Source organism: Amphiprion ocellaris, chromosome 2 (assembly GCF_022539595.1).
Source record: "Amphiprion ocellaris isolate individual 3 ecotype Okinawa chromosome 2, ASM2253959v1, whole genome shotgun sequence".
Lineage (NCBI taxonomy): Eukaryota > Metazoa > Chordata > Actinopteri > Pomacentridae > Amphiprion > Amphiprion ocellaris.
The window spans coordinates 14,236,875-14,264,858 of record NC_072767.1 but is presented as its reverse complement, the minus strand read 5'-3'; the positions used below and the strand labels follow the sequence as shown (position 1 = coordinate 14,264,858).

Below are 27,984 nucleotides of genomic sequence, written 5' to 3'. Positions count from 1 at the left end.
AAATAACTATTTAATGTTACAGTGGAAGTTATTTCCAACATTCAGCTTAACATGATGTTAGCAAAACATTCATCTAGGATCTCTGTTATAATTACATGAGCACGATGCCAAAGATTCCCAAATTGAAGGTTGTTAACTGTGGAATTTGCCATCAAATGTGCAGAACAGCTCAATTTTGGTTTCAGAAAATCACAATAAAGATATATTTCCTGATAGCAAAGAATTTTCAACAACAACAAAACATTAGAAGCTGGTTACAGTCAGCTCCACTTTCAAACATTTTCCATCAATTCTGACAGAACTACATTTTCTCAGTCAGTGATATGAGGTATACTAAATCCCTGTGGAAACATGCAGTATATGTAGGGTGATTCTTTCTAAAGTACATGTAAAGTACCAGTGCATTCTGCTCCTTCTCCAGTTGTCCTGTCGTCTCAGGCTGGTTGTCGTCTCTGGGGTCGTCTCTGATTGAATCGATTCCTCATCTTCATGTGTCTGCTGGAGCTGGGACTTGGAGCTGAAAAAAACAACAGGAAAATGTCAGAAAATTTCTCACCTCCTATTGGAGATTAAAAAACTTATCATATTATGATTTTAAAATCTAAACCTAAAACTTACCTTGTCACGTGCCACTGCTGTGCAGCGGCCCATGAAAGCCGTGCAAACTCCATGCAGAAAGATCCCAGGAAGGCCGGGATGCAAACCAGGGATCTTCTAGCTGCAAGGTGCAAGTGCTAACCACCATGCCACTGTGCAGCCCCAAGTTAAATCTAATATGCATAAAGATAAAATATATGACTTTCATAACCTTGCTGTCTTGCTCAAAGTGCATAGACAAACTGAATACAAGCACAAATACATTTAAATACAGGACAACACACAGACAAACACAGAGACACAGACAGACCGAGGCACACACAGTCCTCCTCTGTTCTCTTTCTCCCATTATTAATGTTCCCTTTCAGTTTAATACAATATGAATACACATCTGTCAATAAATACAGGATGAAACATTTCATGCTGAAGTCATGTTTGTGTCAAACGATTGATTGCATTTGGTTTTACTGAGGTTAGAAAACAAAAATAAAGCTGTGAAATTAAATTAAAGAGATGTCACAATTGTTTCATTTTAGTCCTCCAATTTTATTTAAACATAAAAATAAGGATTCCAGGAAGAGTAGCCACAGTTAAACAGTCCAGTGTCTAATGGTGATCTAAATTCAATTTAATACATCATCTTCCTTTGTCCTAAGTTAATGCACTGCTTCAATTATGGCTTTGTGGATTTAGGCTGTACCTCCACCCCTCCTTTATTCTCGTCGCCCCATTAATGTTCCCCTTTTAGTTTACGAATGAGCAGTTTGTTTTGTTTAGTTCAAACAGTCAGCCTTGGCTGCAACCTTTCTCAGCAGGAGTCTCCTACAAACAATCAGCAGTATGGCAGGTCACAGTCAGCCATTTTCAGCATTATGTTTGCATGTTGTCATGATCACATAACACTTGTTTAATCAGCTACTATCTCTCCCATGCTCTTTTTAGTGTCTACACTCTCAGATTATTACAGCCCACCTCCAGCAATATCATCAGCAGCAGCAGCAGCCTCCTCACCAAGCCACTCAACAGAAGCTGTACAGTGTACCCAATCATGTCAAACATATACAACAAGATATGAGGTGTGGACAATGATAAGTTATATTGTGATTCCATGTTGCATTTTTTATGAATATGTGTTGCTACAGTTCAGCCAGTTATACTGTAAGGTATGTTTCTGTTTGGTGTTCCAAATTCATACTTCATGTGCCTCCTTTTAACTTTGAGCACCTGGCCCTCCAAAGGTCTCTGCACGGCCCTGCATAGGTATATTCTTATAATAAATAAAATAGTTTTGTATTGTAAAAATATCACATTAGCATGCCTCAAAACCACTTCTTTTGATTTTGTCAGACCAGTTACATTACTCCATTTTTTTTAAGATTGGTAAAACCACACTCATCTAGGAAAACACTTGAAATGAAAACTGACATAGTGTAGTGGCCAGGAGGCAAATTATGGGGCACATTAAAACCTTCTGAATGTGCAGAAAACTTTTAACATGAGCAGAAATCCTGCTGACATTAAGGCCATTAAAATCCAGGGCTTTATACATTAATTAAAGGGAATTTACTAATGACTGGTGTGAATAGGTGCACAATTAAAGAGAATACTTCCCCAAACACAAACACTGAAGAATACAGAAGAGTAAATCATGCTCTTATCTGGCTCCATTATATAAGGCGATAGCAGCCAGCCAGTCTCTCTCCTCTGCCTTCTACCTTAAGTTCTGATTTGTTTGTACTTACGTTAATTTCCCTAAATTCTGTAATATTCTTATGTTTAGTTACAACTCATGTATTTCCTCCTTTCCCAGACCAGGTTGAGGGAGACTCTAGATTGTTTGCTATGGGCAGCATTTTGATTTTAATGGGTTTGTAGAGTTGTTATATTAGGTGTGTTTAATGGTATGGGTTGGCTACCTTCCTGTTTGGTGTCATGGAGATTGGCTCTTGATGCAGACACTGACCTAATGTATTGTTTTGAGTATTGTGGAGACTGGAAGTTGGCCCTGTGACACATGATTTATGTTCTCTACTGTTCCACTTGGTTTGTTTTGCACCTTGTTGCTGCTTATGCACAGTGTAATCTTTTTCTCCAGCTGTACTCTTTAAGGACTTCCTTTGGCACCCAGGTTACCCATATTTGAATATGGATTGCCTGGAGGAACCTGTGCTATGAGTGGAGTGTCAGTGTCAAGGATTAGGGGGAGCTATACTAGACTTACCCCTTGAGGAGCGTGTTGGGCGGAGTTTGGCTTTACCCAAGGGGTGAAAGGGGTTCAGTTCACCTGGTGTGGTTCTACTATATAATAATGCTGTGGGGTCGGTCAGCTGTCTCTGTCTTCTTTGACTTCCACTATTTTTGGGCTATGATTTTTTTTTTTGGTCAATTTCCTTATAGGTTTTGTAAAATAAACTTATTCACAGTTAAAACTCATGTACCCCAGTAAAATAGAAGGATGTCTATATTCTAGGGAAAGTGCTAAAACAACTTTCATAACTGGCTTTATTATGATCTGTAATTTGCCTACAAATAACAGTAATTTACTGGTTACACCCTACAGATTTCCACAATGCAGCCATTACACAAGCTGCGGCTTACAAAGTCTACACGTCAAAAGCTAGTATTCTCTTGATGAAACCTAATGTAAGTCAGTAAGTGTGATATTTAATAATTAATACAAGCTGAGCAATAACTGATATTTTAGATATTTTACATGAAGCTAGAAAAACTGTTTGGATTCTGCATGAGCACAAATTAGAACAGTCACAAATATATATGAGCAAAAGACTCAGATTTTATTTTGAGATAGTGAGAAATTGGTACAAAACCAGAACTACTGAACAGCAACAAACCAATGCCTAGCTGATTGGGAGGGGGAAAAACAGCAGTAAAAACAATATATGCAACCCAACTTAGCATTCCTCCCTACAAAAAACAAGTAGGGGACATATTTTAAATGTCAGATATTTGTAAATGCAATACCATTATGTCAACAATTAACAGCATGAAGAAAGCACATTTAAAAAAAAAATAAAAATGAAGTATGTGTATGCAAACAAATAATATGGTAATCATTTCCAGCGTCTTTGAGTTTTTGGAAAAGCGCTTTATAAATGAAATTTATTATTATTATTATTATTATTATTTCTAAGCCCATTTAGGGATACCAACTGTTATATTAACATAAACTTGTTCTTGAATCCAAACATTTTAACATGCCCGCCATTAATATTTTTGTCCATTTCCAAAAAAATATCTTGCTAGTGTTCATTACTATGAACTACGGCATTTTTAACCCTTTGATGCGCAACATGGGTCAAAAGTGACCCAAATCCAATGGAAAATGGCTGTCTCCCGATGCACTCTGCCCATCAAAGGGTTAAGCACAGCAATAGCAAAGCCTTAAATCTAGAATTATGCAAGAATTTAAAATGTTACTCTGCACAGACAACACACGTTTTCCACAATTCTTTTTTGAACATTGAAAATATTCTGACAAATTGTGATTTGTTTGCAAGTATGCATGTGCAGGACCTTGTCTTATTTTTGTTTTATTTAAGGAAGGGGAAGGAGGTGACACTGGTAGGATTGTAGCGACGAGTTGATGAGGAGGTTGGGGAGCCTAGGTCCAAACTGGCCCTGCGGGAGCTTCGTCGTGAGCCACTCCTGGAGCCTGTGGTGGATCCTGGGGCAGATGCAACATTGTATGGACTGCTGATTCCCCTGGAAGACACAGATGAGGCCTGGAGTATTTTCACCCCAGTGCTTTCTTCCACCAGGCAGTTATCCAATGCATCTTTGTATGATATATTAAGTTTACTCTTAGGGCATGTTAGGATCTTTGCGTGGTGTTTCATATCTTGGAGTTTCTGGGCTGTTCTTCCATCTAGCCAGCCCATTTTCAGAGCATCTTCTATGGTTCTTCTGCAACCCACTTCTGGATCATAAAGCCCTCCTGTTGCAACTTGAAACTCCATGAATCTCTGTCCTGCCTCATATGGCAGCCACCTCTCCTTCAAAGCCTGAGCAGCAGACATCTTCTTCTTTGTTTTTACATCTTCAAAGCCAATAAAAGCTTTCTGGGCAGGCTTAAGCTTAGTGGCCATGTCATCATCTATTAGGCCCATACGCGAGGCCTCCTGGATACTGAGCCTCTGTCCATTTGCAGGATTGACAATTCCTCCAGTGCAGGCTTGTGCCTCAAGAAGTCTTTGGGCAGTTATGGAATCCACTAAATCACGATTTAAAGCCTCTGTGACAGATATCTTTTCCACATTGTCTGTGTCAAAAATGGCACCCACTGGTTCCTGTTCACCCACTATTTCATCAGGAGTTTCCAATTGGACAGATATGCTGGATATATGCTTGAAGGAGTCAGGTGAGTCTCGAACACCTCTGCTGATTGTGGAGCCTCTTTCTGTGATAATGGTAGTTTTTGTTGTGGTCATCTTAGCAAGGGTAGGTGATAATGGTCTTGACATAACTGATGATGATGATTTCAGTGATGACGGAACTGAGGCTTCAGATGTTCTTAAAGCTGATGATGTCACTGAAGATGTACCTAAAGATGTTGATGGTCTTGAAGTTAATGTTGATGTTACTGAAGAAGTACCTGAGGCAGCTGATGGTCTTGAAGTTGTTGATGATGTAAGTGATGATGATGATAATGAGGGTGATCCATGTTCAGTCTTACTGGTGATGAAATCTGCAAACTGAGTAAGAGTGATCATTTGTGAACAGTACTGCTGGAAAACTGATTGACTGATTACTTGTTTTTTAAGCAGCTCAGTAACGTTATATTCTCTTCCAGTTTTCCTGTCAATGATAACACATCGTGAGGAACCATCTGGATCAGTGCTAGTGACCTCTTCCCACTCACACTCCTGTTTGGACAGCTCAATGAAGGTTAAATAGTCAATATACCCTTTGTCAAAAGCTTCACGTACTGTCATGTCTTCATTAGTCTCCGGGTCCACAATTACCACTCTCCTTTGTCCTCGGGTATTTTTCTGTACTGATCGTTGCTTTGTCTTTTCATTGATAGGCAAAAGGATAAGGCCGGTCTTCTTGTCTGTTTTACAGCATTTCTTAAGCTCCAAATAGGTTAGGTTTTCCTCTGTGTTAGGGTCAAAGAAACCTTTTTCATTAGCTAGGATGTTGCTCATTTCATCATCAAAATAGCCTCTCTTGTGCGCTATGTTTGTGTCAATACGATGGCCGTGAATAGGATCAATGATACCTCCACTGGCAAGTTGGGCTTGAAGCAGACAGAGCCCCTGACCTCTCTTCACTAGACCGCTCTCTATTGCCTGAAAGAGGGAAAGAATACTGTCTGTACCAGGCAGTTTGTAACCAGTCACAGCCATTTCTGCTGCTAGAAGTTTGTCCTTAAACTCTGGTCCAAACAGTCCTCTATTGTAGGCATCACTAACAGTCAGATGGAGGTTGTTGACAGGATCAACTATAAAACCTGAAGCAGCCTGGGCCTCAAGCAGTTGTACAGTGGTTCCACGTGGCAATAGTTCTTCTTTCATTGCTTGATAGATTGGCAGCACCCTATCACTGGCCTCATCATAGACTCCTGCTATGCAGGTGGAACCTCCCAGGTAGGACCTCAGGCGGTCTTCAATGTCTTGGCTTGTTAGTCTACCTTCTCTCAATTGGTCCACATCAGATTGTTTCAGCAGGTTTGCATCCACCAGATCTATGACTGAGACCTGGTCCCTAATCCCCTTAACAGTTACTGGTTTTTTAGGTTCAGGGAAAAGCAAAAGACCTGTGCTTGGATCAACTTTACATTTTTTCTTCAGAGATACATATGTAGTTGTTTGTTGGGTGTCTGGGTCCAGATAACACTCTGGAGACTGATTCAAAGCATGGGATAGGTTCTCATCTATAAGATCCCTTTCCTTAGCAATGTCTTTGGGTAGGAAGACACTAATGCTAGGGTCCAAAATACCCCCTACACACTCTTGAGCCTGAAGTACACGTAGAGCTGTGTCTTTGTCTATTAATCCTTTCTTCATGGCCTGGCCAGCTGAGAGAAGCTTGGCACTATGTGGTTCTCTGTAACCTATAGCAGCGGCTTCAGCTGCAAACAACTTGGATTCATCCTCCTTGTTCACCACTCCTCGGGCACATGCTTCTTTTACTGTCAGTTTCTGATTAGTTCTGGGGTCTATGATGTGACCTGTGGCTGCCTGAGCATCTAATAGCATGTCGGCACTGGCAGGTGTCAGGATTTTCTGTTTTTTTGCCTCAGTAAAGGACATTTTCCGTAAAGGTCCAGCTGCAACACCAGCAACTGACCCTGTCCCCTTTAGAAAGACCTTTTTATCCAAAGACACCTCTGGGATGGTTTTCTCTCCCTTCACTAACTGGTTAAAGGTTAGCTTGTCAAGGATCCCACATTCAAGCAACTGCTGTGCGGAGACTGGTTTGCGAACGCCATCAAACATCAGTTTTGTAGGGTCTTTTCTCTCAGTGATTGGCAGAAGTATCTGGCCTGTGCGAGACTCTGTTTTGCATCTTTTCTTCAAAGCCCCATAACTGATATCACGCTCTGTGTCTGGGTCAAGGTAACATTGAGGATCCTTGTTTAGTTCATGACAAAGGTTTTCATCCAAAAGGTTGCGCTTTATAGCTGTGTCTTTAGGAAGGAACACACTGAGGTTGGGATCTAGAATTCCTCCTGCAAGCTCCTGGGCCTGCAGCAGGCGTACCCCAGTGTTCCTATCGATCATTCCCTTCTTCATTGCCTCAAACACTGAAAGAGGTTTAGCTGTGTTCAGATCCCGGTAGCCCACAGCAGCACGTTCTGCTGCCAAGAGTTTGTCTCGATCCTTGTTTTCCACCACTCCTCTTACACATGCTTCCTCTACTGTCAGCTTCTGATTGGATGTGGGATCAATTATGTGACCTGTGGCAGCCTGAGCTTCTAATAGCAAATCTGCACTGTCTGGTGGCATGAGCATCTTTTTCTTAGCTTCTGAAAAAGACATCTTCCCTAAAGGACCTGCTACCACACCAGCAATTGATCCTGTCCCTTTTAGATATACTTTTTTATCCTCTGACACTTCTGGAATAGTTTTCTCCTCCTTCATTAGCTGGGTAACTGTTGGTTTGTCCAGGACTCCACAATCAAGCAGTTGCTGTGCTGTTACTGGCTTACGAACACCATAAAATATCAATTTGGAAGGATCTAGCTGCTCTGTGACTGGGAAGAGTAGCAGACCTGTGTGAGGTTCTGTCTTACATTTTTTCTTCAAAGCCTCATAGCTGGCATTGCATTTAGTTTCTGGGTCGAGGTAACACGCAGGACTCTGGTTTAGAGCATGACTGAGGCTTTCATCTAGTAGATTCCACTTAATAGCTGTGTCTTTAGGTAGGAACACACTGAGATTGGGATCTAGAATGCCTCCTGATGTCACCTGGGCCTGCAGAAGGCGCAATGCAGTCTCCTTTTCAATCAGTCCCTTCTTCATGGCCTCAAACACTGACAGAGGCTTGGCTGCACTAGGATCCTTATAGCCAATAGCAGCAGCCTGTGCTGCCAATAATCTGTCTCGGTCTCTCCTATCCACCACTCCTTTGGCACATGCTTCTTCTACTGTCAGCTTCTGACCAGTTTTAGGGTCAGTGATATGACCTGTAGCAGCCTGGGCTTCCAGCAATAAATCTGCACTATCCACTGGTAGGAGACTCTGTTTCTTGGCTTCTGACAATGACATTTTACCTTGACGTCCAGCCACAATTCCATCAATGGGGCCAGTTCCCTTCAGAAAAGCCTTTTTTTCCATGGAGACTATTGGGACAGTTTTCTCTCCTTTTACTAACTGGTTAAAGGTTAGCTTGTCAAGGAGCCCACAATCAAACAACTGCTGTGCGGAGACTGGCTTGCAAACACCATCAAACATAAGTTTTGAAGGATCTTTTCTCTCAGTGATTGGCAGAAGTATCAGGCCAGTGCGAGGCTCTGTTTTGCATCTTTTCTTTAAAGCCCCATAACTGGCATCTTGCTCTGTGTCTGGGTCGAGGTAACATTGAGGATCCTTGTTTAGTGCACGACAAAGGTCTTCATCCAGAAGGTTGCGCTTTATAGCTGTGTCTTTAGGAAGGAACACACTGAGGTTGGGATCTAGAATTCCTCCTGCAAGCTCCTGGGCCTGCAGCAGGCGTACTCCAGTGTTCCTATCGATCATTCCCTTCTTCATTGCCTCAAACACTGAAAGAGGTTTAGCTGTGTTCGGATCCCGGTAGCCCACAGCAGCACGTTCTGCTGCCAAGAGTTTATCTCGATCCTTTTTGTCCACCACTCCTCTCACACATGCTTCATCTACTGTCAGCTTCTGATTGGATGTGGGATCAATTATGTGACCTGTGGCAGCCTGAGCTTCCAATAGCAAATCTGCACTATTTGGAGGCATGAGCATCTTTTTCTTAGCCTCAGATAAAGACATCTTTCCTGATGGTCCAGCTGCCACACCAGCAATTGATCCTGTCCCTTTTAGAAATTTCTTCTTATCCTCTGACACCTCTGGAATAGTTTTCTCCCCCTTCATTAGCTGGGTAACTGTTGGTTTGTCCAGGACTCCACAATCAAGCAATTGCTGTGCTGTTACTGGCTTACGAACACCATCAAATATCAATTTGGAAGGATCTAGCTGCTCTGTGACTGGGAAGAGTAGCAGACCTGTGTGAGGTTCTGTCTTACATTTTTTCTTCAAAGCCTCATAGCTGGCATTGCATTCAGTTTCTGGGTCGAGGTAACACGCAGGACTCTGGTTTAGAGCATGACTGAGGCTTTCATCCAATAGATTGCGCTTGATAGCTGTGTCTTTAGGTAGGAACACACTGACATCGGGATCTAGAATGCCTCCTGATGTCACCTGGGCCTGCAGAAGGCGTACTGCAGTCTCCTTTTCAATCAGTCCCTTCTTCATGGCCTCAAACACTGACAGAGGCTTGGCTGCACTAGGATCCTTATAGCCAATAGCAGCAGCCTCTGCTGCCAATAATTTGTCTTGATCTCTAATGTCCACCACTCCTTTGGCACATGCTTCCTTTACTGTCAGCTTTTCATCAGTTTTTGGGTCAATGATGTGACCTGTAGCAGCCTGGGCTTCCAGTAACAAATCTGCACTATCATCAGACAGGAGCATTTGTTTCTTGGCTTCTGACAATGACATTTTACCTTGATGTCCAGCTACAATTCCAGAAATGGGGCCAGTCCCCTTCAGATTGACCTTTTTATCCTCAGACACCTCTGGGACAGTTTTCTCTCCTTTTGTTAGTTGGTTAAATGTTGGCTTGTCAAGGACCCCACATTCAAACAACTGTTGTGCAGAGACTGGCTTGCGAACACCATCAAACATCAGTTCCGAAGGGTCTTTTCTCTCAGTGATTGGCAGAAGCATCAGACCTGTATGAGACTCTGTTTTGCATCTTTTCTTTAAAGCCCCATAACTGACATCTCGCTCTGTGTCTGGGTCGAGGTAACATTGAGGATCCTTGTTTAGTGCACGACAAAGGTCTTCATCCAGAAGGTTGCGCTTTATAGCTGTGTCTTTAGGAAGGAACACACTGAGGTTGGGATCTAGAATTCCTCCTGCAAGCTCCTGGGCCTGCAGCAGGCGTATTCCAGTGTTCCTATCGATCATTCCCTTCTTCATTGCCTCAAACACTGAAAGAGGTTTAGCTGTGTTCGGATCCTGGTAGCCCACAGCAGCACGTTCTGCTGCCAAGAGTTTATCTCGATCCTTTTTGTCCACCACTCCTCTTGCACATGCTTCATCTACTGTCAGCTTCTGATTGGATGTGGGATCAATTATGTGACCTGTGGCAGCCTGAGCTTCCAATAGCAAATCTGCACTATTTGGAGGCATGAGCATTTTTTTCTTGCCATCTGAAAAAGACATCTTCCCTAAAGGACCAGCTGCCACACCAGCAATTGATCCTGTCCCTTTTAGAAATATCTTTTTATCCTCTGACACTTCTGGAACAGTTTTCTCCCCCTTCATTAGTTGCATAAATGTCGGTTTGTCCAGGACTCCACAATCAAGCAATTGCTGTGCTGTTACTGGCTTACGAACACCATCAAATATCAATTTGGAAGGATCTAGCTTCTCAGTGATTGGCAGAAGTAGCAGACCTGTGTGAGGTTCTGTCTTGCATCTTTTCTTCAAAGCCTCATAGCTGGCATTGTGCTCCGTTTCAGGGTCAAGGTAACACTCAGGACTCTGGTTGAGAGCACGACTGAGGTTTTCATCTAAAAGGTTGCGCTTAATAGCTGTGTCTTTAGGTAGGAACACACTGAGATTGGGATCTAGAATGCCTCCTGATGACACTTGGGCCTGCAGAAGGCGCAATGCAGTCTCCTTTTCAATCAGTCCCTTCTTCATGGCCTCAAACACTGACAGAGGCTTGGCTGCACTAGGATCCTTATAGCCAATAGCAGCAGCCTCTGCTGCCAATAATTTGTCTTGATCTCTAATGTCCACCACTCCTCGGGCACATGCTTCCTTTACTGTCAGCTTTTCATCAGTTTTTGGGTCAATTATATGACCTGTAGCAGCCTGGGCTTCCAGTAGCAAATCTGCACCATCCTCTGGTAGGAGATTCTGTTTCTTGGCTTCTGACAATGACATTTTACCTTGACGTCCAGCTACAATTCCAGCAATGGGGCCAGTCCCCTTCAGACTGACCTTTTTATCCTCAGACACCTCTGGGACAGTTTTCTCTCCTTTAGTTAGTTGGTTAAATGTTGGCTTGTCAAGGACCCCACATTCAAACAACTGTTGTGCAGAGACTGGCTTGCGAACGCCATCAAACATAAGTTTTGAAGGATCTTTTCTCTCAGTGATTGGCAGAAGCATCAGACCTGTATGAGACTCTGTTTTGCATCTTTTCTTTAAAGCCCCATAACTGGCATTTCGCTCTGTGTCTGGGTTGAGGTAACACTGAGGATCCTGGTTTAGTGCATGACAAAGGTCTTCATCCAGAAGGTTGCGCTTTATAGCTGTGTCTTTAGGAAGGAACACACTGAGGTTGGGATCTAGAATTCCTCCTGCAAGCTCCTGGGCCTGCAGCAGGCGTACCCCAGTGTTCCTATCGATCATTCCCTTCTTCATTGCCTCAAACACTGAAAGAGGTTTAGCTGTGTTCGGATCCCGGTAGCCCACAGCAGCACGTTCTGCTGCCAAGAGCTTATCTCGATCCTTGTTGTCCACCACTCCTCTCACGCATGCTTCATCTACTGTCAGCTTCTGATTGGATGTGGGATCAATTATGTGACCTGTGGCAGCCTGAGCTTCCAATAGCAAATCTGCACTATCTGGTGGTATGAGCATCTTTTTCTTAGCTTCTGAGAAAGACACCTTCCCTGATGGTCCAGCTGCTACACCAGCAATTGATCCTGTCCCTTTTAGAAATATCTTTTTCTCCTCTGACACTTCTGGAACAGTTTTCTCCCCCTTCATTAGCTGGGTAACTGTTGGCTTGTCCAAGACTCCACAATCAAGCAATTGTTGTGCTGTTACTGGCTTACGAACACCATCAAATATCAATTTGGAAGGATCTAGCTTCTCAGTGATTGGCAGAAGCAGCAGACCTGTGTGAGGTTCTATTTTACATTGTTTCTTCAAAGCCTCATAACTGGCTTCATGCTCCGTTTCAGGGTCAAGGTAACATTCTGGAGTCTGGCTTAGAGCATTATGGAGGTTTTCATCAAAAATTTTGCGCTTGATAGCTGTGTCCTTAGGTAGGAACACACTGAGATTGGGATCTAGAATGCCTCCCGATGACACCTGGGCCTGCAGAAGGCGTAATGCAGTCTCCTTTTCAATCAGTCCCTTCTTCATGGCCTCAAACACTGACAGAGGCTTCACTACATTAGGATCCTTATAGCCAATAGCAGCAGCCTCTGCTGCCAATAATTTGTCTTCATCTCTAATATCCACCACTCCCTTGGCACAAGCCTCCTCCACAGTCAGCTTCTGATTGGTTTTGGGGTCAATGATGTGACCTGTAGCAGCTTGGGCTTCTAATAGCAAATCTGCACTATCATCAGACAGGAGCATTTGTTTCTTGGCTTGTGTGAAAGACATTTTGCCTTTACTCCCAACAACAACCCCAGCAATTGGTCCAGTGCCCTTCAGATTGACCTTTTTATCCTCAGACACCTCTGGGACAGTTTTCTTGCCCTTTTCAAGATCTTTAAATGTTGGCTTGTCCAAGACACCACAATCAAACAGCTGGTTGGCTGTAACAGGTTTACGAACACCATCAAAAACAAGTTTTGAGGGGTCCACCTTCTCAGGAATGGGAAGAAGCAAGAGGCCTGTGTCTGGATCTACTCTGCATCTCCTCTTCATTGCACTGTAGGTTACACCCTCCTCATTTTCTGGATCCAGGTATAGCTCGGGCCTCTTACTCAAAGCATGACATATGGTATCATCAATTAGATCACGGGCAATGGCTGTGTCCTTGGGAAGGAACACACTGTTTAAGGGATCCAGAATGCCTCCCGTAGCCTCCTGGGCTTGTAACAGACGAAGTGTTGTGGTCTTGTCGATCAGCCCCTTCTTCATGGCCTGAAATACTGAAAGAGGTTTGCTTATGCCAGGTCCACCAAATCCTACAGCTGCAGCTTCTGCAGAAAGCAACCTTTCTCTGTCCTCATCATCAACCACACCTTGATTACATGCTTCTTCAACTGTCAACTTCTGATTAGTTCTAGGGTCAATAATATGGCCTGTAGCAGCTTGAGCATCCAGTAGCAAGTCAACACTGTCTTGTGGGAGGAGATTGTCTTTCTTAGCTTCTGTGAAAGTCATTTTGCAAAGTGGTCTCATCCTGGACCCTGGGCTTTTCGGACTTTCAATTACCACCCCAGCTATTGGTCCTGTCCCTTTTAGATTGACTTTTTTGTCAACAGATACTTCAGGGACAGTCTTATGTCCCTTCATTAGCTGGTTAAATGTCGATTTATCCAAAACACCACAGTCAAGCAACTGGTTTGCCGTGACTGGTTTGCGAACTCCATCAAAAATTGCAGTGGAAGTTTCCAAGGTTGGTGGTGCTCTAGTTGTCTTCAGCTCAGTCTCCTTAGTTTGTCTGACACTGACCTCTTTCATTTCTGTCTGGATGGCTGACAACCTACTTTTATTTGTTTCATCAAGATCCTTGAGTTCCCTCATCAACCGCTCAATCTCACTTTTTAAAGATTTCTTTTCCCTTTCCAAAATCTCCTTGTCTGTGTCATATTGCCTAATCATTCCCTGTTTGCTATCACATTGGTCCTTCCAGTAACTTAAGTCCCTCTTCACCCTCTCATTCTCCTCCTGTAGACGTTGCTTATTGCGAAGCTCAGCATCTCTCTCCTTTACAACATCATTGTACTGGGACTGAAAGGACTGCATCATGGCTCTTGTCTGCAGAAAAATAAAGTGAAAAAGCAGAAAAAGAACAAAGAGAAAAAGTTAGTCAACTCAGAAACACACTAGTTCATTTACAGTATCGAAGAAAAAAACACTACTTTAAGTGCATATTACATTACAGTAAATAATCAATCTTGCTAGAGGTCTTACAAGATTGGGAAGTAAAAGTACATAGGTACCATTTTTACAGTGCTCACATTTTAAAGGCAGTTATTCAGTAGAAACACATGCTTCAACATGTCTAAAAGCTATCATTTTCTGTTGTGAGATCAACCTTCCCAATCCTGCAGACAAAAACTATATCAACACTACATTGTTCATAGCAACTCCAGCTACACACACAAACCAACAAATTAGGTATTTTAACCAGGATTTTGTTTAGATTGTCATAGATTAAGTCTATATATTGCACATTTGCAAAACAGCACTGATATGTAAAACCAATAGATGGGGAGACTTTTGATTACATAATTTCAAATTGAAGGAAGGGGTCCCTCAAGTAGTTTGACAAATTGTTTAGATTTTAAGTGTATATAAGTGCTGTTTCATAAATTTGCAAAATCTATCCCAAAGACTATAACGTAGGTACAGCACAATGAACAACAATCAAATTATATGATACCAGTGAACCGGCAGGAGTGATGTAATTGGCGGAGTTGAAAATTCTGGGTGAAAGAAGTAAATTCAAAAAAGCATGCAGACTGCACATTTTTGCACACTGGGGACAGGGATACAATGGATTGAGGAGGCTGGAAGGCAGAGAGGCACAGGTTACGTTTGCATGCAAGTAATTGACATGCAAGCTTATTCAAACACATACGCATGCATGCATTCAGATCAGACTACCGAGTGCGATACATCCACAGGGAATCAATAGTTGTTCCAGCATGCAAGCAAAGGTTCAGCTACAGAGAGTGGACAGCGGTAGCTACTTGAATGTTCCAAGTTAGGACTGATTTGGAAAGACGAGAGTAGTCCAGAAGTAAGTGTCAAACGCCGATGTACCTCGGTGGCCTGTGTTTGCATGTTCTCAGTCTCCAGCTTGAGTTTCTCCCGCTCTGAAGAGAGCTCTGAGACCAGGCTGTGATAGTCTTTATTGCTACGCTCACTGGCCTGCAGCTGCAGGTCCAAGGCAGTAATCTGTGAGGAGAGCTCATCATCCATTCCTTGTTTGGATCTCAAGAGTTCCTCTTTATCATGATGTGCTGCCCTTAATTCCTCCTCCAGCCTCAGCCTCTCTTTGGTCTGGGTCTCTGTCATCTCCTTAAGGCTTTCAAGCTGAACAGTGTTTTCATTCAGTGCCTTACTTTTCTCCTCTATTGTTCTGTAAAGACCATCATTCCTAAGTTTTGCTTCTTTGAGTCGGGCCTGCTCCTGGAGCAATTGTTGCTGCAGGGCTTTCAGCTCAGTGTTCAGCTGTGTCATGTGCTCTGCAGAGGTCTTGTTTTCTCTCAAGCTTCTTTCTAACTCTTCCTGTAACCTGAGACGCTCTTCTTCACCTCTCTTTCCTGATGTGCTAGCTTGTTCTTGGCTCTTGCGTAGTGCAGTGATGGTAGTGGCATACTCTGTCATGGTAATAGTGGTCTTTTCAAGCTCTGCTTCAACCTGCCTTCTTCTGGCCACTTCTTCTTGGTTAGCTATTCTCAAATTCTCCATCTGGCTTTCCAGCCCATCTCTCACAGCCTGCAGGTCCTTGATGCGCGAATTTAACCTGCTTATATTTTGTTCCACTCTGCTTCGCTCTTTGCTCTCTCTCTCAAGTTCCAAACGCATCTTCTGAAGTTCCTCATCATACTCCCTCAGCTGGGTTGTAGCCACCGATGAGCTTGTTAGCTTTACCTGCAGCTGGGTCACAGTTTGTTCAAGTACAGCCTGTCCTTCTTCTATGGTTTTTCTCCTTCGGTTCTCCTCATCCAGACTGTGTGTGACATAAGCCAACTGGTCACTCTTGTCCTGCAGAGCCTTCATGAGCTCAGCCAGCTCCTCTCGATACTCGCTGTTTTCCTCATCCCTCTGACTCATCAGCAACTCCACCTGACTTTCTAGTTCTCTCCTCCTTCGCCCTTCTTCTATGATCACAGCTCGCTGACTCTGAGCTTCCTCCTCCGTTCTCATCCTTTGCTCCTCAGCCTGGTTAACAGACATCCTAAGCCTCCTGACCTCCTCCTCCAGACTCCTTCTCTCTCCCTCCATTCTGTCATACTGCATCTGGAGCTCAGCGGCATCCTCGTCCCTCTGGGCTGCCAGCCTCTGGATGTCTGTGCAACTGGCGTGGATCTGGGATTCATAGCTGAGTTTTAAATTATTGATCTCCACATTGCACTGGCTTCTTACCTTTGATATATCCGTCTGTAGCTCCTTGACCCTTGCTGTTTCAGCATCCAGCTGCCGCCGCAGGTTTTCAATCTCGTGATCCTTATTTGCCACACTCTTCTCAACGTCCATCTTGGACCAGCTGACTGTCTCCAGCTCATTCTGTCTCTTCCTCAACACCGATTCATATTCCTCCTGCTGCTGATTATAGCGCTCCTCTGCTAGCTTCCTCTTCCTCTTTTCTTCATCCAGCAAGTATGTAAGACGTGTTACCTGATCACTGAGCTCTGTCAGCTGGCTTTGAGTACTGTCAAGGCTCTCTTTGGTGGCATTGCACTGGAGGGCCGTATTTCGCTTCACCTCCTCCACGGACAACAGCTGTTCCTGTGACTGAGACAGCTCCAGCTGGTAACGAGCAACCGTGTCTTCCAGTGATTTGTTTCTGCCGTTGCAGTCTTGGATATCCTCCCTAAGGAGGCGAAGTTCTTCTTCTAACAGGTCAATCCGGGTGTTACGAATCTGGAAGCAAGACAGAGCAAAGATGACTACAGAGAATCAGGTACATTTTGATGACTGATTTGAATGAGTTTATTTGGGCAGACTGCAGCTGGAAATGAGGATAATGAGTGGTCAACCAAAACTGTAAAGGTACAGGCCCTAAAACAAAAGAATGAACTAAAAAAGGCTGAAGTGTGCTTAAGAATTTGGTAGTGTGAGCATGTACCGTCATTTCTTTACACAGTTAAGATAACAATGTTCGTTAATGTTACATTAACTTCACTTAGTGTAACTTTACCCTCTGAACTCCGAGGTTTCTGGGTGTTTTTTGCTGCTGTCACATTTTTACTTACTGTGAACTCATTTTTTACTGAAACATAAATTCCTGCAGCTCTGTGAAAGCAGTAAAACAAAGAGAAAGTACAAATAGAGAGAACTTAGAAATATATGTAATGCAATTTAATACATTTATAATGCCATAAATCACTTAAAAAAATTCTTTGGGGGCTGCATGGTGGTTAGCACTGTCACCTCACAGCTAGAAGATCCCTGGTTCATGTCCCGGCCAGGACCTGGGATCTTTCTGCATGGAGTTTGCATGTTCTCCCTGTGCATGCATGGGTTTTCACCAGGTTCTCCAGCTTCCTCCCACAGTCCAAAAACATGCTGACATTAATTGGTGATTCTAAATAGTCCATAGGTGTGAATGTGAGTGTGACTGTTTGTCTCTATATGTAGCTCTGTGATAGACAGGTGACCTGTCCAGGGTGTCCTCTGCCTTCACCCCAAATCAGCTGGGATAGACTCCAGCCCCCCGTGACCCTAATGAGGATTAAGTGGGGTAGATAATGAATAGATAATTTTTCTGATGATTCATTTTACAAAAACTGAAAAAACTGGAATCATCAAGTAGAATATTTTCCCAAGCCCCTACAGGTGTTAACAGAAATGGGGGGAAAATGGTGGCTCTACAACCTCACACTGCTCTGCAGATAACCTCTAGAAAATTATTTGATGATTCTAAATGCATCTTCCAACAACAAGCTGATATGTTGCCCCACTGCACACTGTTTTTAAGCCATGCTGCATTTATTTTCTTGATCAATTACATTTTATTTGATTAACCCCAGCCCTCTAAATCTCTCATACTGTCTCTGTTCTGTTCTGTGTAAACACAGACTGCAGTTCACTGGATTTTAAAAAAATTTCTGTCATATGTCCATTGGTCAGAGGTTGATCAGTCACATCTTTTCGACTACTACACATGGTTGTGTTGTTTCCATAGAGGTGCAAGTCTTCATATTACATCAAAAAATAGGTAGAACTGTGACAGGAGTAAAAAAATGCCCAGAAACTACTTGGGGTTCAGAGGGTTAAAACGTGGCTTACATTCAGAACAGTGAAACATCTGTCTGGAGTTGATGTGCAGAGTAATGTGAAAAACACTTGTAGGGGTTGTAAAAATACAAACAATAAAGTATTTATAGCATGTCGAGCAACCACTTTTTTCTGTATAGATAACACCTTTGGGGATTTACGCAGCTGTTAAATGTGTTGATTCCAGGTATTTTCTCATTTTTGTGAAATAAATCATTCATCAAATGAAACTTTTCTTTTTGATTCATGGTGATATAGCTTTGTAACAATGCACAAAAGACATTTTTGAGTTCTCCCTACTTCTATACATTGTTGTGCTGTTTCGATAGAGCTACAGGACTTTATATTTCTGGGAAAAATGAGTCCACGGTGAGTAAAAAGGTGGCAGCAGGAAAAAACGTCCAGAAACTGCACAATTTGTTCAAAGTCTCTGGGTGGGGTGCTGATATAAGTTTAAATCCAACATAGAAAGCAAAAATTTAATACACATACAATAAGATACAGCACAAACAAATATATAGAGAGCACAAAAATTAAGTACAAAAGATTGGTACCTTGAGCTCCTCCATGTTTTTGAGCGACTCGCCCAGGAATTTGTGGTAGTCACCAGACATTGTAAGCAATTCCATGTAACGAGTCTGCAGTTGTATAGCCTGAAACAAAGACAAATTTAGATACAATGTCTCATAACTACACTATTTAGGAGGAAGTTTATGGAACAATAACCTCCTTTAACCTACAGATATTAAAGTTGCTGGAGGGTCACAAAATGCCCAAAGTTACAATTCAAAATTTTTTTTAATGAGACTTTTGGTTTCAGTACCTCCTGATTTAGATCCATTGAAGGAGACTTCAGCATTGTCCTCTTAATGGGGACATTGAGCAAAGTTTCTAAACCAGATGTGTAAGAGGAGAGGTCCGTTTCATAGTCCTGTAAAAAAGAAAACAGCCAGGAAATCAGAAATTTAATTTACTTTATGAATTTGAAGTCGATTATATAGTACTGTGGCCTACTTGCCTTAATAGTGTTCACACAGGCCTCATTGTCCTTCAGCACCCTCTCTACTGTCTCCCTCTTTGCTTTGATTTCTGTGTTCAGAGCCTTGAGAAAGCAACCAAACATAGAAGTCAGACATCTAATGATTAAACAGGCATGGACGTACAACCAAGTCAGTGCAGTAAACAAGCTCATGAATAGCAATGACGTGCTGAACAGAAGACCTTCTGGTTGGTAATGTGGTCTTTAAGTGCTTGGATATTCTCTATCTTGGTGGCCTGTAGGGCGTTCTGTTTTTTCGTTGTGGCATCAATCCAGTCAAAAAGGGAGGTGCTGGTTTGCTTGTAGTGCTGCAGCTGAGGCACATACATCTTCAGATCCTGGAGTCTGAGCAAGAGAAAGAAAGAAAAAGAATACAAAAGAGAACACCATATCTCTCAATGACTTGTCTTTAAAACAAGGCTTCTATCCAGTGCAGCCTGGTAAATGGCTGCCAATGTCTTGGTCAGTAACAAATGCTTATATTCATTAAGGACTCATCTTTCAATTAGTTTTGTTTTTATCAGTCATTCATTTTTCTGTCAACTTGATTTTCAAATGTTTGATTTCGTAAGATCTGTGTTTGCAAACTGCTTTTGTAAAACAGGCTCTAGATTCACATTTGAAGTGATAGCCTCATAGTTTTTGATATGGTGTGAATTATTAAATTGGCAACCATGAAGTGGACAAAATACACAATGCTGCCAGAGCTCAGACTAATGCTAGCATCAGGTATTCAAGTTGGTGTTTAAGTCAGCTATAGGCAAACTCTGACTTTGGTCTTTGTTATAAAAAAGGATATAGAAGAGAGACATACCTGGTGTCAATCTGTCCCTGGATTCTTCTCCAGCGGTCTGACAGCACGCCCACCTGCTCAGTGTATTTTGACAGCATCATGTCACACCTGTGGAAGGGATCTCCCAATTGGCTGTTCCAGTGGCTGGCCTTGGCCAACTCTTTCTCCATAGAGGCCAGGACATCTTTCTTCTGATCCAACTCTGCTTTGACATTCTACACATCAACAGCACATAGAAAACACCAGTCAAAAGTGATAACTCCTGTGTAATAAAAAGCAACTTAATAGGCGCATTGTATAGCATATATTATGCTATATATTTAACAATAAAAGAATGGAACTTGTTGGCCTTCAAATAACAGATTTTTTGTGTGACCACTGAGCCTTGTGCTAATATGCACTGGTATTCTGGTACTGATATGTAGAAATGGCTAGAATGAGTTTGATAAGTGATTCGTTGCAGCAATGCTTCCCCACAGTTGTAAATGATATTAAAATTTAAAAAAACATCAATATGTTGCTGATATGTTTCTACAAAATTTACCGACAGCATAATACATCTCATAAAATACCTTCAGTGTCAACATATATTCGTCCACTTCCCCAGGAGAAAGGGATGTGGTCTCTTTTTCGGTAAGTCTCGCTTCATGAACTTTAACAATGTCCTCAGCTCGTGCCACACTCTCCAGCATGTCCCTTAGAGCCCGCAGCCTGATAAAGACAAGAGGTGAAGAAAGTCATTTTTAAAAGATGAGATGCGATGCATTTATTATGTTGTTACTCTGCCAAGGAATGTGGTAACAGTACTCAAAAACGTACTTATGGAATTGGATGAAAGGGAAGGTCAGAAATGACACAAGGAACAACTCATAAGATTTTGGCAGTGAGGCGGCTTACATGGTCTGTATCCACGGATTTGTTAAAGATTTCTGTATCACTGCAAAATAGCGGCACTGTAACTATGACAAGTGAACGCTACGTCATCTGCCTGCTGATGATCACATGATTGCGATCCGACTACAAATCGACCGCTATACCACAAATTTTTTTAAAGATTTCATCCGTCAGAAATGATTCAATGACTGAGCAGCAGAGTACTGAATCTCTGAGTGCTTTTCTTGTTAACACATGCTATGGAAGAGTATCTTTCACTTATTTAAACTCCTGGAGAGATGGCTTTGATCAAAGGCTTCAAACCAGCAGTGGTTACAGCATCATCTTCATATATTTATAATGAAACTTGTGTTTGCTTCTGTTCATTTCAGCACCGTGATGGCAACTTAAATACCTATTGCCTTACTAAGTTTTACTGTATGTTTAAACTCTATATGCTACAAATTATGGGCTACCAGGAGGTGTAATCATCCTCCAGCGACAGCAGCTGAGTTTTAGACCTACCAACCTCATGAGAAGCAACATTGTGCTGCACTGTTTGTGAATCTTTCCAAAGTATTCAATACTGTTTGATTACAAAGTTTATATGATGAGTGGCTTTTCATGGATTTGACTCTTCTAAGTCTAAGTCATGTTTTCTAAGTCCAAAATATTCTTTAGGGTTTCCTACAAAGACCAATACCTGGTTCCCCCCTACTTTGGACATACGAAATATATCTTTTCCAAATCAGCACTGGTAATGTGTATTTTTATGCTGATCAGGGCATCTATTACATTCTTTGTCAAATTCAAAGCTAACTACAACAACTAAATTAATAATAGTAGAAGCTGATAGTGGTTTTAAGTCATTAAATTTTACAGAAACGTTCTTTTATGGACCTTACTGATATTTTAGTTATATTAGTGACTTTTGTGATGTTGTAAAATACGTAATTACACCTTAGGTCTTTCTTGCTACCAAGGTCCTTTTCTCAGTGAGACTTCCTGAATAAACAAAGCACAATAACAGCAGTTTGGTCATGTTATGTACCTCTGTACGTAAGCTGAAGAGCTACATTCCAGGCTGCCCAGTCTCTGGTTGATCACTCCAATCTCACTGCGGAGGAACTGGGCCTTATCTGAGTCATTCATGCCTTCCAGCTCCCTCAAAATGCGCTCCCTCAAACTTAAGTACTCATCACGCATCGCATCGACATCCCGCTGCACCGTCTGAAAGAAACAAATAGTTACTATTGGTGTCTGATATGAGATGTTTGTAATGTTATGTGCTTGTCGGTTTTTCTTGTACTTCAGAGTTTGTGTGTACCTCTAACTGAATGATTTTGAGGCCACAGTCGTGCACGGCATCTTCTCCGACGCAGACATGAAGATGCTGAGTCAGCATGCTCTCAGCAGCCTCCAGCCTCAGTCTGAGCGAGTGCAGCTCTGAAAGACTGTGAGACGATGAGGAGGCACTGGAGACAGAGGAAGAGGACACCCTTCTCCTCACCGGCTCTGTTCTGACCACTTTCACCACCTCCTTCTTGACCACATGCTCTTTGTTCACCACCTCTTTCTTCACTTCCGCTTTCTTCTCAATTTTTTTAAGCTCCACTCTCCGTCTTTCTTCTTCAATCCTCCTGGCCTCTTGTTCGGCAGCAGCTTTCCTCTCCGCCATTATTTTAATCTCCAGTCTTTGTCTTTCTTCTTCTATCCTCCTGGCCTCTTGTTCGGCAGCAGCTTTCCTCTCCGCCATTATTTTAAGCTCCAGTCTTTGTCTTTCTTCTTCAAGCCTCCTGGCCTCTTCTTCGGCGGCATCTTGTTGAAGCGGCTGTTGCTGTATTATAATGAACTGATGGCGTGGTTGCTCAACTACTTGATGGATTTCTATTTGTTCTTGCTGTGCAACTGTGGAGAAACAAGATGTGCAGTTGTAGAAATCTAAATCTAAATTCTCTTGACCTAAATGTGGACAGAATATGATTTGCTGTACTCTTACACATTAAAACAATATCATGGGTGTTTTTTGTTTTTGTTTACAACATGGAAGGTATTAGTATTTTTGTGCAAATAATTACATTATGTTCAGATCATAGAGTGGGTTTCTAGCACAATTTTGAAGTTAGCTTTTGGAATTAGATCAAGATTTTTTTAAGAACTACCAAACAGTGTAATATAAGTCTTTTTTTATAATTTAGATTTTTTTCAACTTTATCCAGATGTACACTATAAGTTTCTGTTCAAAATATTATATATTTAAATATAAGTAGCAATGGTGGTAGTACAGAGAGTGATTACCAAATGTAAATGTAGATTGTTTTCATTTAAATACATTTGAATTAACCCAGATCCCATGACAATAAAGGTGATGTCTGTCTCTATGAATCTAACAAAATGATTAAACATCAGGCCTGAACATCTGTAATATTAATCAGGAAAAACTCAGTGTCATCAGTCAAGTTATGAAACAAACTAAAAAAATATATATACTTAAAATAACTAAAATTCTGCCTTTTTTAGGAACATCATCCTCTTGTGCTGAGATGTCATTGCTTTGATCAAATTGTAGCATTGATTTGTTAAGCGAAGATAAAGGAACACTAAATTGATTCACTATTAGAGAAATTCAGTCATATGACATATATCATAAAGATACACTACCGTTCAAAAGTTTGGGGTCACCCACACAATTTCATGCTTTCCATGAAAACTCACACTTGTATTCATGTGCTAACATAATTGCACAAGGGTTTTCTAATCATCAATTAGCCTTTCAACACCATTAGCTAACACAATGTAGCATTAGAACACAGGAGTGATGGTTGCTGGAAATGTTCCTCTGTACCTCTATGTAGATATTCTATTAAAAATCAGCCACTTCCAGCTAGAATAGTTATTTACCACATTAACAATGTCTAGACTGTATTTCTGATTCATTTAATGTTAACTTCATTAAAAAAAAAATGCTTTTCTTTCAAAAATAAGGACATTTCTAAGTGACCACAAGCTTTTGAATGGTAGAGTATATATTCATAATGTAATTTAAATATTGTTTATTATTATTGAATATTACTAATTATAAACATAACACTAAATAAAGTTACACAAAATAAATGGAAAGTGTGTGTTTAAGTGTATATGTATACTATACAGCTTGATTTCTATCTGATGATTTCCACAAATACTGACCATAAGTAGGCAGCTGCACCACCAGCTGGTCATAGTGGGCCTGGGCTCCAGTGAACTGGTTCTCAATGCTCCTCTTGTCCTCATCAGCGAACATCTGGGAGCCGTGGCTGCTCAGTTTGAACTCCTCATAGTGAGTCTCGAGGCTCTTGATAATTTGTCGGTACTCCTCAGGACGCATCTTGGCCAACTGAAGACACACACAAACATTATATATGATTTAGATATAAACAACCAGAAAAAAAATCTTGATCATAAGTGAAAGGAAAGCAAATGCACTTTATAACCATCAGACAACAATGAGACAGCTGTAGGAAAACTTCCATTTTGCTGGATAGGTTTTTACATTATTTTTTATTATTAGAAACTTCAGTTTCATACAAGTAGCAAAGTGGAGAATTGATACAGTGAAAGTGATGGCTTAAGTTTAGGGCAGGATGTAACCCAGAAAAGGTAAATGTCTATTTAGAGGCTTGAGAGATATGCAGCTCTCTGAATCTCTGCTGCTTTGTTGGCATCTGGACACAACAGAGGTCCTTTTCTCTGACCAACATGCTTATTAGCATCTTTCTGTGCGGTTTTATCTCTGTGAACACCTGTCCTCCTCCTCCTCCTCATACTGCTCAGTAAATTTGTCAGGTGAATTTATTTGTAATGCCGGTCCTTTTAATGGCATCTCCCTCTTAGCTGTTGTATACTGTAAGCCATCATTGTATGTATTGTGATTTCTACACACATACACTACCGTTCAAAAGTTTGGGGTCACCCAGACAACTTCACAATTTCCACGAAAACTCACACTTTTATTCATGTGCTAAAATAACTGCGCAAGGGTTTTCTAATCATCAATTAGCCTTTCAACACCATTAGCTAACACAATGTAGCATTAGAACACAGGAGTGATGATTGCTGGAAATGTTCCTCTGTACCCCTATGGAGATATTCCATTAAAAATCAGTTGTTTCCGGCTCGAATAGTCATTTCCCACATTAACAATGTCTAGACTGGATCTATGATTCATTTAATGTTGTCTTCATTGAAAAATAAAACTGCTTTCTAAGTGATTCCAAACTTTTGAACAGTAGGGTATATAATGTACACCTACAGTACAGTACACCACAAATGCTGCTGGCTTTGGTCTTTTGTCAAGGCGTACTGTATTGAATGCATTAGATATACAAGGAAAGGTTAATAATTTGTCTGTGACTTTCATGCCTATACACTGTAGTAAACTGCAGCTGCTGAAAATAGAAAAGCAGGTAGTTCAAACTGTAAATCTTGTTAATCACATACTTACTATCTTGTTTGTTATCCACTTGTTTACTGTCTTTATGCTAAGATAGGCTACTCAACAGGTGGCATTAGCATCATATTTATTCAGCAGATATTTTCATCTAACTCTTGGCAATCTCTCAGAATTTCGATTTCCTGGTTTATTCGACTCGTTTGCTGCTATATTATCTCCAGGTTTTATTTTCTGGTCTTTCCTTGAAGGGCTCACATACTGCATGTTGTGTACTTTTCTTTTTTATCCTGTTTGTTTTGCATGATAAAAATGAAATTCTCATTATCATCCAAAATATGTGAATAAACATATTCATGAGAGACAACAGAGAGATTTATTCCTCCTTACCATGTTGATGGTAAGAGAGTTGATGCGTCTGATGTCCAGCAGACAGTACTGCCAGGCGATGAGACTCTTAACGTTGATGTACAGCTGGTTCCAGATTGAGAGGATGGCCTCATAGTACTGCTCGTTCCTTCAAACAACACAAACACAGGCAAAATTTTAACACATGAATTTAATTTGTCCTTCACCACAGACTTATTCAATCGTTACTGAGTGCCAAAACAAAGTGACAGTGTGTCTTACTTGTTGGCGAGGCTGATGCTGAGTGGATTAGGAGGTGGTACAATCAGGCACACAGAGGGCACCAACATATCCAGTCCTCCGGGGCCGGTAACCTGCCACTTACTCCGCTGACTGTTGTCCTTCAGGATGGCCTCGTTGTCCTTACAGATCACTTTCTGTGGAGCCCAATGAAAAGTTATCTTAAACACAAAACTGGTCTTGAATTCAGTATCGCCATATTTCAACTCATGACTTGTACTCATAGGAAAACAATAGATTTTCTTTAGACTGATTCCTACTCAGGAATATGTGTATGTGTTTTTTAAGATTTTACCATTGCTACTACTGCTACCTATAGTGCTTATTGAGCCGATACTGAGACGGTGCTCTTATTAGCTACAGTTACTTTTCAAGTAAAAAAAACAATAAACAAACTCAGAAAAGAATAAACTTTTTTTAATTTCCTATATTTCATTGGTTACTTTTAATTAGAAAATTGAATGCAGAACTTTTTCTTTGACTCTATATTAACTGTGATGTACAGTTTTATTTAGAAAAAAAGTTTTGAGTACTTCCTCTACCACTGTCAGTTCCAACATTTAGTAAGAGAAAGGCACATCCAGTTTGTCTGCAGCCCACAAATCACTAAATCTGCCCTACTCTGAGCACTCTGAAATACAATTTCTGAACAGTTCAGATGAAGCTCTGACCATTTCAGGTAGAATTAATGAACACACCCATGGCTCAACCATCAGCTGACTAGTGGTCACTTTAAATCATCAAAGCTTGTTTATGAAATTTATTTAACTTTGTGTGAGGACTCTAACACACAAAACATATCTGGGGAAACAAGATATAAACTTTGAGCTTGGAAGTGAAAACTGTGCATTTCTCCATCTGTATTTGATGAACTATGACTGGATATTGGAATTAGACAAACATGCGTTTATGTAGCAGTGATAAATAGGGAATCTAGTTTTGTAGTTTCTCCAGTAGATACAGCTAAACTGATAACACTGGAGCTTACTGACCCTGTAGTCTTAATAATTTAACCCTGGGGCCTATCTAATACCAGGCTTCAGCACCCAATCCTACGCCTTACTTGAATGTAAATAGATAATAATGTAAGCAGCTGGCTTAACCCTTAGATGTATAAGTGGTCACAAATGACCCAGTGAAGTCGTTTTCTTGCAATATCTTTGTAATGAAAAGTTTTTATCATTTAATATTCCAGGTATTACTCAAAAAACATGTTTTCGATATCATTCTATTAAAATTTTTAAGTTATTTTTTACATTTTTAAAGAAACTGTAATATTTGTATTACTACCCAAAACTCTTTATCACTGCTAACATCATACAAGAGGTAATGAAGTACACAAACTTCGAGGGACAGAGAGCAGCAGCAGTTAGAGGAAAAGAGTGGAAAAATGTCAACAAAATGGATGTTGACATTCTTCTGTTGCTGTTCTGTGTAATATTTTTCTTTTTCTGTCATGGCCTCAGCCTAGCCCCGCCCCCTTCCGGCCAGCCACTCCTCTGCCTGCTTATTTCTACCACCTCTCTGTGCGCTGTGGGTGATCAGTGCAGAGGGATAGCAGCTGCAGGAATGAACACCTGCAACTCATCCCCATCACCACCTAAAGACTGTCTCCCCACACCATTTGGTGTGGGATTCTACTGCCTGAGTCACACAAAGACTACGGTGCGTGTCTCAGCCCTGAACTGCTGGAGCAGCCTGCCTTTTACCCCTTGCCATCCTCCTGGTGTGAGGAAGTGGACCTTCCCCGATAGTCCTCCTGGGTGAGGACTGGCACCCCTGCCGTCCTCGAGGTGAGAGGATGTGGACCCCCTGCCTGCACCAGTCGACCCAGCCCCGCTCCCCAAAGAGGACCTGGCATCACTTCTGGCCGCCGCTGCCCTGTGGGTGCCATGGGCACCGGCGTGTGCCCCCCGACTGCCAATCCCCGGGAGCCTGCCTTTCCCCCTCCCTCACCCGTTGAGAGTTTTTGACCTTACTT

At 41.6% G+C, this 27,984-nt stretch overlaps 1 protein-coding gene across 2 annotated transcripts in view; it reads right to left on the bottom strand.

The window, feature by feature from the left end:
- Positions 1–3,371: 3,371 nt before the first annotated feature.
- LOC111569875 (desmoplakin) overlaps positions 3,372–27,984 on the bottom strand; it is a 36,439-nt gene continuing 11,826 nt past the window's right edge. Inside the window, exons 12-24 of one of the 2 annotated variants that reach the window (XM_023272296.3) lie at positions 25,986–26,140; positions 25,746–25,872; positions 24,116–24,302; positions 22,254–22,834; positions 21,978–22,156; positions 20,626–20,764; positions 20,075–20,268; positions 19,443–19,605; positions 19,240–19,323; positions 19,045–19,152; positions 18,776–18,874; positions 15,039–16,865; positions 3,372–14,027 (exon numbers count right to left, since the gene is read on the bottom strand). In XM_023272296.3, the coding sequence (XP_023128064.2) occupies positions 4,149–14,027; positions 15,039–16,865; positions 18,776–18,874; positions 19,045–19,152; positions 19,240–19,323; positions 19,443–19,605; positions 20,075–20,268; positions 20,626–20,764; positions 21,978–22,156; positions 22,254–22,834; positions 24,116–24,302; positions 25,746–25,872; positions 25,986–26,140 (13,722 nt within the window). In that variant the 3' untranslated portion in view covers positions 3,372–4,148. The remainder of the gene's footprint in view (positions 14,028–15,038; positions 16,866–18,775; positions 18,875–19,044; positions 19,153–19,239; positions 19,324–19,442; positions 19,606–20,074; positions 20,269–20,625; positions 20,765–21,977; positions 22,157–22,253; positions 22,835–24,115; positions 24,303–25,745; positions 25,873–25,985; positions 26,141–27,984) is intronic. The other variant, XM_023272297.3, reaches the window with a different exon arrangement.